Source organism: Sciurus carolinensis, chromosome X (assembly GCF_902686445.1).
Source record: "Sciurus carolinensis chromosome X, mSciCar1.2, whole genome shotgun sequence".
Classification (NCBI taxonomy): Eukaryota; Metazoa; Chordata; class Mammalia; order Rodentia; family Sciuridae; genus Sciurus; species Sciurus carolinensis.
The window spans coordinates 68,360,118-68,376,032 of NC_062232.1; the positions used below are offsets into that span (position 1 = coordinate 68,360,118).

The following is a 15,915-nucleotide window of genomic DNA, read 5'->3' on the forward strand; positions in this document are numbered from 1 at the left end:
TAAAGGGATAAAACAGGGAATTATTAGGCTAGCCGTACCATATGTTAAAGAAAAAATTAAATTTAGCAATGTTTATTTGAGGGAAAAAAGATTCTAGAACAGATCAACATTCTATATGAAGATGATTTAGTATGCCATTACCTCCAATATGGTAAGCTATATTTACAGCCAGAAAACCGGGAAAGGGCATACAGAAATTACCTGATTGGTGTAGTTCAGCATTCACCTTATTTGTTTATCATTTGCCAGCGTTTTTCCTGAGATTGGTTGAAGATCCAACTGCTATATTTTGCTGGGTCTCAGTTACTTGATTACGAGACTGCACTCTTTGATTGATTACATTACTATTTATTTGCATAGCAAGCTAAGGTTCAGTTCACCTGTGCATGGAGGCCACTGATGGGACAAAATTTATCATCAAAGTATGAAGATAGGTTTAATCCAAATTTAATTTAATGCATGGTACCTTGGTTATAAATACAACATTGTGACTTAAAAATTCTTTAAAGTTAAGAAGATTCAGAGAGGAATCATTTATTTGAGTTATACAGAGAGAGTAATATTACTGTGGATCAATTTTCTTCAAAAATACATAGACTGTGTTAGGGTTGGGGAACTGAAAGTTAATCTTAATTGGTGGTTGGAAAATGATGCCTGGAAGCAAGAAAGGTAATAAGCAACATATTTAAGTATGTTCATTCAACTATCAAACTTGTAAGACTCTGTCAATTATAAGCCTGAATGTGCTTCTATAGGCATTTAAATTTCTCCACTGTGTGAAATTCAAAATATACTAGTATAGTTTTTGTTATTGTAAATACCATAGTGATCATATTTTCCTAAATATTCAGAAATAAATAGTGGAAATACATAGTTTCTTCATGAGATTGAAGATTGTAAAGAATGTTACAAGGACTCTCAGGCTAAAAAATCTTCAAGAAATATTTCTGATGGGTAATGACAAAAATGGAATTAAAATTATTTAAAATTATTTTGAAAGTTGTGTAATGATTATGTGTCCATGACATAAATTTAATACCCATTTAGATTCAAAGAAATCTGATGGTATTTTGATGATTATGTTTGTGCATATGACAGGTATTACTAGGGTAAACCATTCTTGGTTGTGGTTTCATTCCAAACATAAATACTAACCCTGACTGTTCACTTTCATGGAAGGTTAAAGAGTAAACCATACTAAAATATTTAAGATTAGAGAACTAATTTTAATTTTACTTTAATTCAAAATATTGCTTTTTGAAGTTGATGTGCCTAAATTTCTACTAATGTTGAGGAACTCTCTTACAGAGAAACAGGACACTGTTTTATTAGTCCTGGCACTGGCGCAGTGGATTCATATCCAGAGGCTGAGCCCCAAGCACAGCAGCAAGGGGTTGCCTTATTTACTCCCATTACTTGTTAGCTTCTTTGTCTTCCCTATATGATAACATTCATTCTGATTAAGTATTCTTCGCTATAGAATTACAAGAGTTGGACAGTGTCATACATAACAGATTGCAACAGATTTGTGGTAGAATTAGGAGAGAGTTAGAGCAGAGTTGCACATGCACACTGAGTATAACACATTGCTTTCTCTTTGTTCTGGGAATACATGCACATAGTTACTGAGTGTGTCATGTTGCTTTTTCTTTGTTCTGGGTGAGCCCTTACCACATTAGATATGTGCATACTATAGGAGAAAACAATTGCAATTTTTATAAAATGTTGTGATAGACTATATTCTCATTCTTAACTTCCCTTTCAGATTGTATACACACTATACTGAAGACATGAATACCACCAAGTCTGAGGAGCAATACCACGCTAAAAACCATGCAGAGCAAACTCTCTGTAAAATGGAGAACTACTTGAAAGAGAAACAACTGTGTGACGTCCTCCTCATTGCTGGACACCTCAGAATCCCAGCACATCGGTAAATATACTTATGCAAACAGAACATTTGGACAGTAGAGCCAATATGAATGAGGGAGAATAAGCAAATTGCTCATAAATTGGAACACTGGGCAAATAGATTTTATTTTTCCACAATTGAAAAAACATTACCCCATGTGATCCAATTCTTCATGCAATATTTAGAAGAGCCAAATTTCAGAGATATTGTTGAAGGAAAACAGCACAAACTCTCTGAAAGAAGACCAGTTTACTTATTTGATGTTTCTAACTTCATTATTATCAATTTATGAAAGATGTATGCAAAAAACAAACTGAGTAGATTCACAAACTCACTGCATGAATTTTATACTTTTGATGAGATTATTAATTTGATGTCAGTTCTTATGAAACATTACTATTTATAGGTTGGTTCTCAGTGCAGTGTCTGATTATTTTGCTGCCATGTTCACTAATGATGTGCTTGAAGCCAAACAAGAAGAGATCAGAATGGAAGGAGTAGATCCAAATGCTCTTAACTCCTTGGTGCAGTACGCTTACACAGGTAAGTTCTTTACATGCATTAACTCATTATAATTCTGTATTACATAAAGCATATTATTATTATTATTTTCAATCTAATGAAGGATAGACTAGTTAAGTAACCTTTCTAAGGTAGTAAGAAGGAAGAGCATGGGTATTTAATTATAACATAAAATAACAAAAGATAAATAACAGGCAGTAAATTATTTTTACCATGGGAGTAGAGAACTATTTTAGCCCCAAAATATAAGAAGATATCCCTCTTGAATAAAGTTAACAAATTCTTGTTTGTGAGAAAAGAGTGAAAGTGAAATTTTCTAATTCTATTTTAGAGATTTAGTCAGCCACTTCCTTTGGGATTATAAACTCAAATTTACTCAAGCTCTAATACACAATGACTTTGGGGGCAAAAAATGTATTTTGGTCCTTTTTTCCATAATCATTTTTTCATCTTTAGGATCTCTAAGTATTTAAATACCTTTATATAATTATATATTCATAGACACTTCTAAAGGCTACACGTATGCATCTTGGCTTTCTCCAGAATTGTTTTCAAACAAGTTTGTTTACATTGTCCCTAAAGTAAATTTGAAAAATGCACTCCCCTTACATTTTTCCACTAATGACTAAATAATTTTGTAATTTTTAAATGGTTCTAAGGTATAAAATTCCTAACATATTGTAAGTATTGATTCCTTTCAAAAATAACTATTACATTTTGCATTTTTGATGTATCTGGTGATATCTCAACACTTTATCAATTTAATACAACATCCATTCATTTGAAAGTATATGTGTAGGGAAGTTTCTCAAAAGTTGAACACATTTTTCTTATACTTTTAAGTATATATCCAAGATAAATTAAAATATATGCACCCCAAAATGTATGCACAAATGTTTATAGAAGCATTATTCATAGTAATGAAAATGTAGAAACAATCAAAATGTTTATTAAATGAGAATTGATACAGCAAACTTTGTGTGTGCATAACATGGGATATTAATAGGCAATAAAGAAAGAATGGCATTCTGATATGTTCTACAACAGGAATGTAACTTTGAAAACATCATACCACACAAAAGACCACTTACTGTATTACTCCATCTGTCTTAGTTGTCCAAAATAGGGAAAGTCATGGAGAAAATACATTAGTGTTTGCAAAAGTATAGGGAAAATTGGGAGTGACTGTTTTGCAGGTATGTTTTCTACTTTTCTGCATCTCATAAAGTATTGTCTGGTTTTTCTTTTCAAACTCCAAGAAAAGATACAACACAAGAAAATGCACAAATGGATCAGACTGCTTTGCAACATATTTCACAAATTGAATTAATTATAGAGCATATCACAACATGTATTACTCTCTTGCTTATGTTGTGCAATCATATAGGATCCATATTAAGTTACTTTAGAAAGAAAAACTTAAAAGAAATAGTCACTTTGGCTAAAACAATTAAAAGTATGGATATATCTTAAAAATGACAGTGTTTGCAATAAATTATCAATAATGCTCACTCTAAAAATAGTAGACATATCATGATAAAGAAATTGATTTAAATTGCTTCTGAGCACATTTTAAAAAATCATTACAGATATTTTTTAAACAGTTTATTTTTTATAAGAAGCAAATACTTATATAAGCAGTTATTTATATGAGACCCCTGTGCAACATTCTCTTCCTTTTGAGACACCTGCAGGACTCAAGTTCATGCATAATATTTGGGCAGACATATCTTTACCAATTGATAGATGGATATACAAAAATTTGGATATAAAGAACTCTTTTCATTTACCAGTATCTTTAGCTTCTCACAAATGACAGTTAATAAGTATGGTCAATGGTATGATCTTTATATAACATGATATAATGTGCCTTGACTCAATGTAGACAATTTTCCCAGCTTTATTTAGGTTTGATTGATAATTTAAAATTACATATTTTAGGTCATGTTCTTATGAATACATTCATAAGAATGATTAATATTTAAAGTCAGACTTAAGAAAAACAAGTTGTAGTTTTTGTTGATAATGTTCACTCTTCATTTGCCATAGTCTTTTTGATAATCTATTTTGACTCCCTTCAATCTTCTTATTAGTAACACTCAGAATATCTTATGTATGTCAGGCTCAAAACATATTCCCAGAGTAACTACAGTGTAGGAAAAAAAACATAGCCTTAATTATGAGGGAAATGGAAAATCCTACTAATTAGTATATTTTTGTCTTCCTTTTCAGGAAACATAATCTTTCTTTACTTTTTCAAACCCTTTAGGTGTCCTGCAATTGAAAGAAGATACCATCGAAAGTCTGCTGGCTGCAGCTTGTCTCCTGCAGCTGACTCAGGTCATTGAAGTCTGCTCCAGTTTCCTCATAAAGCAGCTCCATCCTTCAAACTGCTTAGGAATTCGATCATTTGGAGATGCCCAGGGCTGTACAGAGCTCCTGAACGTGGCACACAAGTACACCATGGTAACGTCAAGTGTTTCAAAATAACTTGCACTAATAATATGTAAATGTTGGAATAAAATTAAAAGCAATATAAACATAATTTACAGGTGACTTGCATATAGTTATGATCGCCCACCGCCCACAGGCGGTGGGCAATCACAACGCATACGCTTTTCTTGATCACAGGAACCAAAAGGCCAAAAAGACTTTATTCCACAAGTCTCAGACTTATATTGAGAACATCAGCCAATCAGAGAGTAGACTACCAGGAAAGTCAGCCTATCAAGGAACAGCCTCCAGGCAGATACCAGGATCGCCTCGTGTACAACAGCCAACCAGAGTTACTTCCTAAAACTTGTTTACGAGTGCAGCTATGTTTGGCAAGCTGCCAGGCGCCATCTTAGAGATCAGGCCACGGAGTGGCTCTGGGACCCTCAGAGCCCGCCCCTGACATATAGTAGATAAAAATATTTGTCTAGTTGAGCAATACTCAATTAAGTTTTGTTCATCTTTGGAACCAAGAAGGTTTTACTAAATCTCAAAACTTGGAGAAGTGAAAACAGTGCCAAAATTGAATTGTGCATATATATATTGAAATTCAGATCTATATTACTAAGAAAAAAGATTAATTCTCTGATGCTTTTGCATAACTATTTAATTTCTAAAATTGACTCATTATGATTTATAATGAAAGGTAAATATCACTTAGTAAGAAATGCTAATATTAATAGATCAATATAAATTAAAAGAGCTTAAGAATTACCAAAATTAATATCTCAGACAGTTTTATTGGAGCTCTTGCTTAACATATGTAAGGTCCTGGGTTTTATACTCAGCACTACAGAAAAGCAAAATCAAACCTCTCTCAATTTTACTATTAATTATATTGAATTAAATAAACATGTCAGAATGCTAGGCAAGTGCTCTACGACTGAGTTCTGTTGCCAGCCCTGTCAGTATGTGGTAGTTATTTAAAATTTCCATAGGATGAAATGATCTTTATTTAGTCAGGTGACAAGCACATGAAATATGAATTGTAGAGGTAAGGAAAACTCGATAGAGAATATAAAGTAAGCCTTAGCATTAATGCTGATACTATTCTGATGAAAAGAATAAAATGAACTTTTTTAACCCGTGGGAGCACTGACTGACATAAGAGACGGATCTTACTGTGAAACCTAATAAAAATATTTCAAACAAAGGAATTTCTCCAGCTATTTAAGTTTTAAAAAATTTAAGGCATATGCTTACAAGTGAACAAGAGAATTTCAGGTAAAATTGATTAGTAAAAGTAGCATTATTTTAGTGTAGAGATCATATAAATAAAAACATATTTTCTACAGCTTTATCCAGATCATAAAATTTTCAAATTTCTAAATTTCACCTTCTCTAAAAATTTCTTATAAATTGTTCTCCTTCCTTTTTCCCACATGTCATTCTTGAAAATTCGAAATTGCAATTATATTTCTTAAACAATACCATTATAAGGAGAATCACATCATAATGGATTTGCATTTTAAAATGTGTCATTTAATTATGCTATTTATATTCCTGTATCCTAAACACACATGTCACATAATCTAAGGGAACAGCAGTTATATAGTTCAAAGGTTAATCCTGCCACAAAAGCCAAACATGAAAACTTCCTGTTAAATTACTTAAATTCTTGAACTAAGTATTAACAGTTTCCTGTCTGGTATCTTACTTTTGCAGACAAAATACATTCTGATAAACAGTTTGGATTATTTTTGTTACACAAAATGAACTTGTCTTCCTTTTCCTATTATGTGTCCCAAACTGAGTGTTAAGGCAGGATGTGTATAAAAATACAATGGTGTTGTCTCCCTTAATCCTTCTTTAGAATTATGTTACTATCTACTGTGAGTACAATAAAATATGTAAAGGTCTTATTATAATAGTGCTTTGTAATACTGTATAGATTATATAATAATGCAAATAATTTTAATATAAAAAAATAATGCTAAACAATTTAGAGATGCAATTACAGTTGATAGACTGAAAAAGCAGATTGTCCTCTATAATGTGGCTGGGCTTCATTCGGAAATACCCTTACAGCAACACCCAGAAAAATGTTTGATCAAACATCTAGATATTCTATGACCTAAACAAGTTCACACATAAAATTAACCATTTCAATCATGTAAATAGTTGTCTGTGTGAATTAATCATTCAACAAGCATGCTATGTTCTTTTAATAAATTTGATAGTAATTTAAATGTAGATGTAAAAAAAAGAGTTCCATAGTGAACCCATGGCACAAAAGAAGACTCCTCGGAAGGTACATAGAAGAAAAAAGTGCTTACCTTGAAACAAGGAACAAAATAATTACTTTTTTTCCGAGAATGGATTTTCATTTTGTTTTCTTCATTCTTTTTTTGTTTTTAAATTGATTTTAAGAAATTTTCCATACATGTATATGGGGTAGTAATGTCTCAAAATCAAAAAATTAGTCTTTATGCATAACTAATTATTTGTCTAAAATATTGGACACTGCATCAATGTAGATACTTTAAAACGATACATTTATTTGTTATTTAGACTTATCCATATTGTCCAGTGATTTTTAGTAGTCTCATAAGACAGCAAGTCTGAAGTTATAAAAAATTCTATCAGAAAATCAAATCTCTGGTTGTATGTAGTATGACCACCAAATGAACCATTTCTAGTAACTTATTTACTCCCTAAAATGTGTAATCAAATTTAGCAGACTATAATTCGCCTTGTCCATTGAGTAGTTATCTCTTTCCTTTCTTTTTCCCTTTTCTGTCATTGGAAAATAGACACAAAGGAGAGTGAGACCAGGTGTTTTCCATCATATTAACATAGTTTCAGAGCTTATGTATAATACCAGTAATAGGTAGTCATAAGTTTTACAGTGTTTTATGTTTTTTATTAGCTCTTTAATAAAAATCTTTATCACTTAACAAAAACAATTTCAGCATTTATAAAATGCAATAGGCATTATACTAGAGGCTTACATCTGAGTCCAGATTTTGCCACTTAATAGATCAAATAATATATATTGCTAGCTTTCTCATCAGAGTAATTTCACCTCTTCATAAGACCATATTGAGGATGGTTTAATGCTTGTGAAATATTTTATTAAAATGTGAAGTGCTGTATGAATGAGATATATTAGTAACACTTTTGACATCATTTACTATGAGAGGATTTTCAGTATCAGTTTTCTCCCAACTGCTTGCTTTAATCACAAAAGTGTTCTTTTTTTTTCTTTGTATAGGTGAGTTAGTTTGAAACTTTAGGACATCAGAGCTTCCTTATGGGTCTATCAACCTTGAGAATACTGTTTGGATAATTTTGTTATTAGGCTAACTCATACTATAATGACTAATGTAAGAGTAGAGGTGGGGGAATTGTTCGATTCATTCAGAACCCCCAGTTATTCAGAGACTGTCTTACTCTATTCTCAGAATATCTGCTTACAATGTAACATAAGTTACGAGGTACACATGTTTATGTCCATTTCAGAAGCATATTTTATAGCATTAAAAACTTGATATCTTCGCTGTGAAAAATATTGGAAATTATAATGTTTCAAAAATTCATATAAAATATTTATGAACTAGAAAATATGGTAATATTTGGATGAAAAAATGGAAACACAGCTGTTTAAAATTTGATACTTGCCAAAATACATGAGAAAACATTTACAGAAAGGAGATTGGAGATATAATACATGGAAATTGAAATATAATCCCACTCTTTCCTGAAGGAACACTTCCTAGAGAACCCCTTTCAAGTTGTCGAATCTTTTGACCATGATGCATTAGAAAAGGATATATTTGGGCTGGGATTGTGGCTCAGTGGTAGAGTCCTTGCCTCACACATGTGAGGCACTGGATTTGATCCTCAGCACCACATAAAAATAAATAAAGGTACTGTGTCCATCTATAACTAAAAATATTTTTTTAAAAAAGCATACATTTCCTTTGGTCAATACTAGATCATTCTCTTCTATAAGAGCAAAGACTTTTTCATTAATCTTCTTTTCTCATCTCAAAAGACTACAGTCTGTTGCTGCCTCAAATGCATAGCCAGAGTTAACTCTCCCACCTCAAGAATTTTCAGCCTTTCTCTTGGGGCTTTTGACTAAAGGCCAACTGAGCATTCAGTTCTAGAATCAAAGGCTGTTGTCATGTAAAACAGCTGGAAGGAAAAGCACTACTCTCAGCTCTGATATTCTTCCCATGTGGTCTGTGAAGCAGTTAAAGACTTTCCTTCTGTTCATTAAATAATTCCTAGTGGAAACATTTGGACCCTAAACTTCAGAAGGCTCCCATACTCCTTTCATGGGCAGCTATAATAGCACCTATTGGTATAAATGAATATCTCTCTCTCTCTCTGAACTTTTCTGAAAATTAACAAAGTAAAATCCCTTGAAAGGCTTATTTCCTTAAGAAAATTCTAAAGTACAAAATTTCAGTAGATGACCTTTCTTTTCTAGGAACACTTCATTGAGGTAACAAAAAATCAAGAATTCCTCCTGCTTCCAGCTAATGAAATTTCAAAACTTCTGTGCAGTGATGATATTAATGTGCCTGATGAAGAAACCATTTTCCACGCTCTAATGCAGTGGGTAGATCATGATGTTCAGACTAGGCAACAAGACCTGGCAACGCTGCTTTCTTATATCAGATTGCCATTACTTCCACCACAGGTATGGAAATTTCTTCAGGTAATGTATATTAGAGTTCTAAACTACCTCTACCCACCAATCCAGTCTTTAATTGCCTATTTATTCAGGGAATATTTAATATGTTGTATCCAGAATTCATTTCACAGAAGGTCATATTCAATCTTTGATTAGAGATATTAATATGGAAAGAGGAAACATGGATAAAAATACAGATAATCCCTATACATCATTGTATTCATTAGTTTCAGTTTCCTCTCTTGCGAAATAGCACTTGTACCAAGCAGAGAAATGACTAGACTAACACTTTTTCTTTTACTGCTCACCTCCTAGGCAAGGTGTTCATAATAAGTATAAGAACCTTCCACAGGAAGGTCTAGGAAGGAGTCTAATCCTGGATAATACCTACTAGCATGAGTAATTATTTGCTATGATTGAAAGCATACTTTCAGATGCACTAGAGCATCATTATAATGGCATTCTCATCATGCTTACCAAAGTGATGTAGTATAGCAAGGGTGCTTCCATAAACAAGCAACATTGGTTAAGATCCAAGATTGACTTATCTCATATTCAATTTTAATATTTTGCCTTTTAGTGAAGCTGCAGTGCAGTGCCACTGCATAATTTCATCACTCATGGCAAGCACAATTTTTTTCTTTAATAAATTTATCAAAAATATATCTAATTTATACTATATATAAAAACAAAAATATATTGCCCATTTGCATTTCATATATATTGATTTAGTTGAAGTCCACAAACATCATCCACATCAGAAAGAGAGGCCTTGGACTGGGGATATAGTTCAGTTGGTAGAGTGCTTGCTTTGCAAGCACAAGGCCCTGGGTTCAATCCCCAGTACCAAAAAAAAAAAAAAAAGAAAAAAAAAAGAAAAGAAAAAGAAAGAGAGGCCTTGTCTGGATTAGTAGATTGAGTGAGAGCTTAGTAGATTAATATTAAATTAATTAATTTTTTAATAAAATTAAATGAATATTAATATTGAAAAAAGTGTGTTAATTCACTGATAGTTTCTCCAAATACTACTTTTAACTCTTAATTACATCCCATGAAACTACCTACTTGCTCTTAAGATTCTATACATGTTCAATGAAATAACATTGATCACCCTTCTAACAGTAGCAAATTTATCGAAAGGGCAAGGCAATAGTGACACCTAAAAGAGAAACATTAATTTATATGTGTAATTTTAGACCCATGGTTCTAAGTCCAGAATAGATAAACTTTATAAACTACAGAAATGTTATGTTTATGTGAATGTGTGTTTGCTTATGTGTGTTATTCTCAATGATATATCAGATTCTTTAAGAGAGCACCATTTAAAATGTTACTGTCCCAGGGGAGGAAGGAGAGAAGGGAAAGGGAAATTATTGGGGAATGATATTGGCGAAATTATATTGTTATATTGTGGGCATGTAACAATATGTAACAATGACTTCCAGGATTATGTATGACTATAATGCACTAATAAATATATGGAAGAAAAAATTTTCCTGTCCTAGTTATATGGCATTACCTAGGTACTTATTAGAAACATAATTTCTCAAGCCATAGTCCAGACCCACTTAAGTAATATCTGGGAGTCAGGGAGTCAGGCTCAGAAAGCTTTGTTTTTAAAATCTCATCAGATGATTTTTAGACATGGAAAATTTTAAGATGCACTGGTGGGTGTAATATATTAGAAGTCTTTAATTTTACATTCCTTTAAGTCTATTTAATTTTTTTTAGCAAGGTGTTTAGTTTGAAGTTATCTTACTTTATTGAAATGAAGGGAAATTTCCAGCTCAAACTTACAACCAGTGGTCCTTTGTACACTTATCTGAGTGTTCCCTATGCCTAGAATATTATAAATTATTATAATAATAACTTAAGTGCTTTTTCTAACTTCTTCAGATGATATAAGTATACATTCAAATGGAAGAGTATCAATTAAATATGTATAGATCATTGGCTACTACTGTGAAACTTCTAATCATTTTACATGATGAATGAAAATAAAAATATCTTACTAACAGGAAATTTAAAATAATAAATAACAAAAATTATACACTTGAATTAGCTTCAATCACTTCCAAATTTATATAAACTTATATATTTTCTTTCTAATGGTAGATCTCACTTATATGCCATGTACCATTACTTTTCAGTTACTGGCAGATCTAGAAAATAGTTCCATGTTTACTGGTGATCTTGAGTGTCAAAAGTTACTAATGGAAGCTATGAAGTACCATCTGTTGCCTGAAAGAAGACCCATGATGCAAAGCCCTCGAACAAAACCTAGAAAATCAACTGTGGGGTCACTTTATGCTGTGGGAGGCATGGATGCTATGAAAGGTAAAAGAGACAAAAAGAAAGTGCCTTCATTCCAAAAGGAAAAGATATACTAAACATTCTCCAAATCGCGAAGTTGCTATTAAAGCCATGTTAAATGAGTATAAGTGTGTGTGTGCATGTGTGTAAATGTTCGTAAGTTATTAAATGTAGTTCTGTGATCTAATTTTTTTCTTTTCTTATGAGACATAATGCTTTAATTGATGTTAACTAAACTCCTGATAGACACTTTCAATATATGCAAGGAACTTTCAATTTGAATATTCATATTTCTATATGTAATGTCAGGGATCACTTATTTAATGTTTTTCATAAAGGTAAAGGACAAGGACCTTCAGATTTATTTTTTGAGAGAAAGAGTACTTTCTAGATCCTGTTCTCAATTTCTTTTCTTATTTTAATAATATGTTTAATCTAATACAGCAAAAACATTATTTTAACATATATTCAATATTAAAAAGTAATGAGATTTTTATATCCTTTTCTTTGTACTAAGTCTTTGAAAGATAGTGTGTATTTTATTCATTAATTATTATTCTATTTAGTTTTACATGACAGCAGAATGCATTTTGATTCACTGTACACAGAGTACAACTTTTCATTTTTCTGGATGTACGTGATGTAGAGTCACACCATTTGTGTAATCATACATGTACATAGGGTAATGATGTTTGTGCCATTCTACCGTCTTTCCTTCCCCTTGCCACCTCACCTCTCAATGCCTTGTTAGATACTCAAAGACTAGTTAGATACTCAAAGAGTGGTTGCTAGATACTCATGAAATGCTGGAATTCAAACCTAGGAGAAAATAATGATTTTTATAAGAATTTCATCAAATGTTGTATGGACCAGTTCCTGAAGCCAAACCCCTTCCTAGAACTTGTTTTCTATAGTTCTGCCTCTTTATACCTGGTTTCTCAATTTTTCAACACATAGTGTGAAAATAGACAAAGATTTTACAATTGAGTTGGTTGCATAGAAAATAAAACCATCAACCTACTTAAAGATAAAATATATTGGTAAATCATAAGTAGAAGGCTACATTGTAGAAAATGATAAAAAACTAAAAATTTTATGCTCCTAGAAACCTGTTTTTTCCTTTGATAAGTATAACTGGAAATTGGAAGAGTACACAGGAAATATTCTGATTAATTGTCACCTTATGTTTTAGTTTCCTGTTTTATGTATAGGAACAAACTAGGTAAATTTTAAATGATAAAAGTTTATTTAGTTGGAGACTGGAAGTCCAAACTGTTAGAAAAGTAAAAGGGCAAAGCAGGTACATGTAAAGAGAAAAACACAAGGGCACCTTGTTTGTAATGAAGTACTCTCTTGGTAACTATTTCATTGGAGAAAGAGCAGCATTAATCCATTCATTCATAAGATAGTGACTCATGACCCTGTCTCCTCTCAGAGGTTCAATCACCTATTAGTACCCTGGGGACTAATTTTTCAACAAATATATTCCAGAGGATATGTTGAAATCACAGCACCTATTTAAAAACAAAAGGTTGGAAATGCAATTATTTTAGGGTTATTTTACAGGCTTTGTGATTCAGAATTTTCCAAATACAATAGGATTCTATAGTAAGTTTTAAGTCTGAAAACTGAGTATTTTCTTGCATTTCGTTGAATAGAATGATTATTAATAGAATGTTACAAGCTTTTCGCTATTTAAATTGAAAGGTACTAAATACAAAATTCAAATGTGGTTATCTTTAGTTTCTAATATTTTCAAAGGATTCATTCAATGTGAGCAATGGAAACTTTTATGTTTATTTTTTATGCTTGTTTCTATTTCTGTCATATTTTTCAAGTTATACTTGAATTATTTTCATATAAATGAATGTTTTTACACAACAGTTATAAGTATCTACAACTCCTATCAATTCCTCTATTTTGTATAAGAAAAAATTTAATGAAATAGAGAATAAATTAAAAATCAGTACTAAACTTATTAAACTAATTAAAGAAATACAACATTTTGGGATGCCTAATAAAATAGTTGTCTGTCATATCACATTAAGAAAAAAGGATAGTGGTTTTGGTAGAATGAGCCTAAGAGTTTACATCACACAAAACTATGGGGAACTTCCATTAATCATCAGGATTCCCCAGGAAAACAAAACCAAATGAATTTGGTTCATCTAGAATTGAGTCATGGATTATAGAGGCTTGGCACATCCAAGTTATGCCAAAGAGGCTGGCAAGAAAGAGTTTCAATTAGTTTGAGTCCAAGGGCAGCACGCAGGCAAAATTTCTTCTTGGGGAAGTCAACGTTTTTTCCACTGATACCTTCAACTAATTGGATGAGGTCCCCATATATTTTGTATGGTAGTCATATTTACTGAGTCCTTCACAAAAGCATCTGTTACTTCAGGCTAGCCAGTTTTACACATAAAATAAACCATCCAACTTCAGGCCCTGTCAACTTGACACCCATACACATGTCCTAAAACCATGCTTAATTTCCAAATTAGCAGGGTCATACTTCCACCTAATGTGATACAACTGTGAGCAACAGACAATGCTAACACTTGCCCCAGAAGAGAATATAGAATTATTGTGTGGTGTTTATTCTTTTCCTTGGTGTCCTTTGATATCTAACTGATGACTTAAATATTAAAATGTAAAGTTCACAATATCATAATATTATGATATAAAGTCAATAGATCCTGTAACAGGACAAAGGGATAAGAGAAGAAGAAAATTAGCATTGGTTCATTTATATAAATCATCATGTGTTTGTAGCTGGTGTTTATCACGATCTTCTTCTACTACCCATTCTTTGTTTCCTTTCCCCTCAACAGGCATCTCAGCTAGGCATAGCTTTTCATTATAGCCATGCATAATAATGTGGTTATTTTGACTTACTCATAAATGCATATAATATAATTTGTACCATTTCAATTCCCAGTACTTTCTCTTTCCTACCACTCTTCCCACCTACTGATTCCCTTGCTCTACTCTACTAGTTTTCCATTTACTTGTTGTTTTTATAATTGGTGTATTACTGTTACACATAAAGTGGAATTCACTCATTATAATATATTTAAACATGCACATAACATAATATGTTCATTTTCTTTCCACAGTTACTCCCCTTTCCCATTTCTCCTTCCTCCTCAGTCCCTTTTCTCTACCCCACTATTCTCCCTTCTATTTTCACGAGCTTCCTCATTTTTTTTCTTCCGTCTCTCTACTTTCAGCATATGAGAGAAAACATTCAATCCTTGACATTCTAAATCTGGCTTATTTCACTTATCATGATGGTCTCCAGCTTCATCCTTTTATCAGCAAATGACATAATTTTGTTTTAATTTATTGCTGAGTAAAAGTCTATTGTGTGCATATATCACAATAATTATATTATATTATATATATTCATGTGCTCATGGGTGCCTATTCTGGTTCCATGACTTTGCTATTGTGAATTACACTGCTATCAATATTAGTATGCATATATCACTATAAATGCTCATTCTAGTTATTTTGGATAAATACCAAGGAGTGCAATACCTGGGTCATACGGTGGTGATATTCCTAGTCTTCTGAAGAATCTCCATATTGCTTTCCAAAGGAGTTGTAATAATTTTCAGTTCCACCAAAAATGCATGAGTGTACTTTTTCCTCCACATCTTTACCAGCAATTATTTTAATCTTGATGATTGCCATTCTAACTGGAGTGAGGTGAAATTTTAGTGTTTTTTTTAGTTGTATGTCCCTTATTGCTAAGAATGCAAATATATTTTCATATATTTGTGGACCATCTTCATTTCTTCTTTTGAGAAATGTCTGTTCAGTTCATTTGCACATTTATTGATTGGGTTATTTATTTTTGTGTTAAATTTTTGAGTCCTTTATATATTCAGGTTATTGATCCCCCCATTGAAAGAGTAGCTGCCAAAGATTTTCTCCCATTTTGTAGGCTCCGTGTTCACACCTTTCTTTCCTTTGGTTTGCAGAAGTTTTTTAATTTGATGCCATTCCACTTAAAGATTCTAGGTCT

General features: G+C 32.1%; 1 protein-coding gene across 3 annotated transcripts in view; it reads left to right on the forward strand.

The window, feature by feature from the left end:
• The window catches only part of Klhl4 (kelch like family member 4), a 97,517-nt gene that overhangs the window by 59,717 nt on the left and 21,885 nt on the right, over positions 1-15,915 (forward strand). For all 3 annotated transcript variants that reach the window (XM_047535871.1, XM_047535872.1, XM_047535873.1), the window contains exons 2-6: positions 1,766-1,933; positions 2,319-2,455; positions 4,704-4,900; positions 9,366-9,578; positions 11,723-11,909. In XM_047535871.1, coding sequence (XP_047391827.1) covers positions 1,766-1,933; positions 2,319-2,455; positions 4,704-4,900; positions 9,366-9,578; positions 11,723-11,909 — 902 coding nt within the window. The remainder of the gene's footprint in view (positions 1-1,765; positions 1,934-2,318; positions 2,456-4,703; positions 4,901-9,365; positions 9,579-11,722; positions 11,910-15,915) is intronic.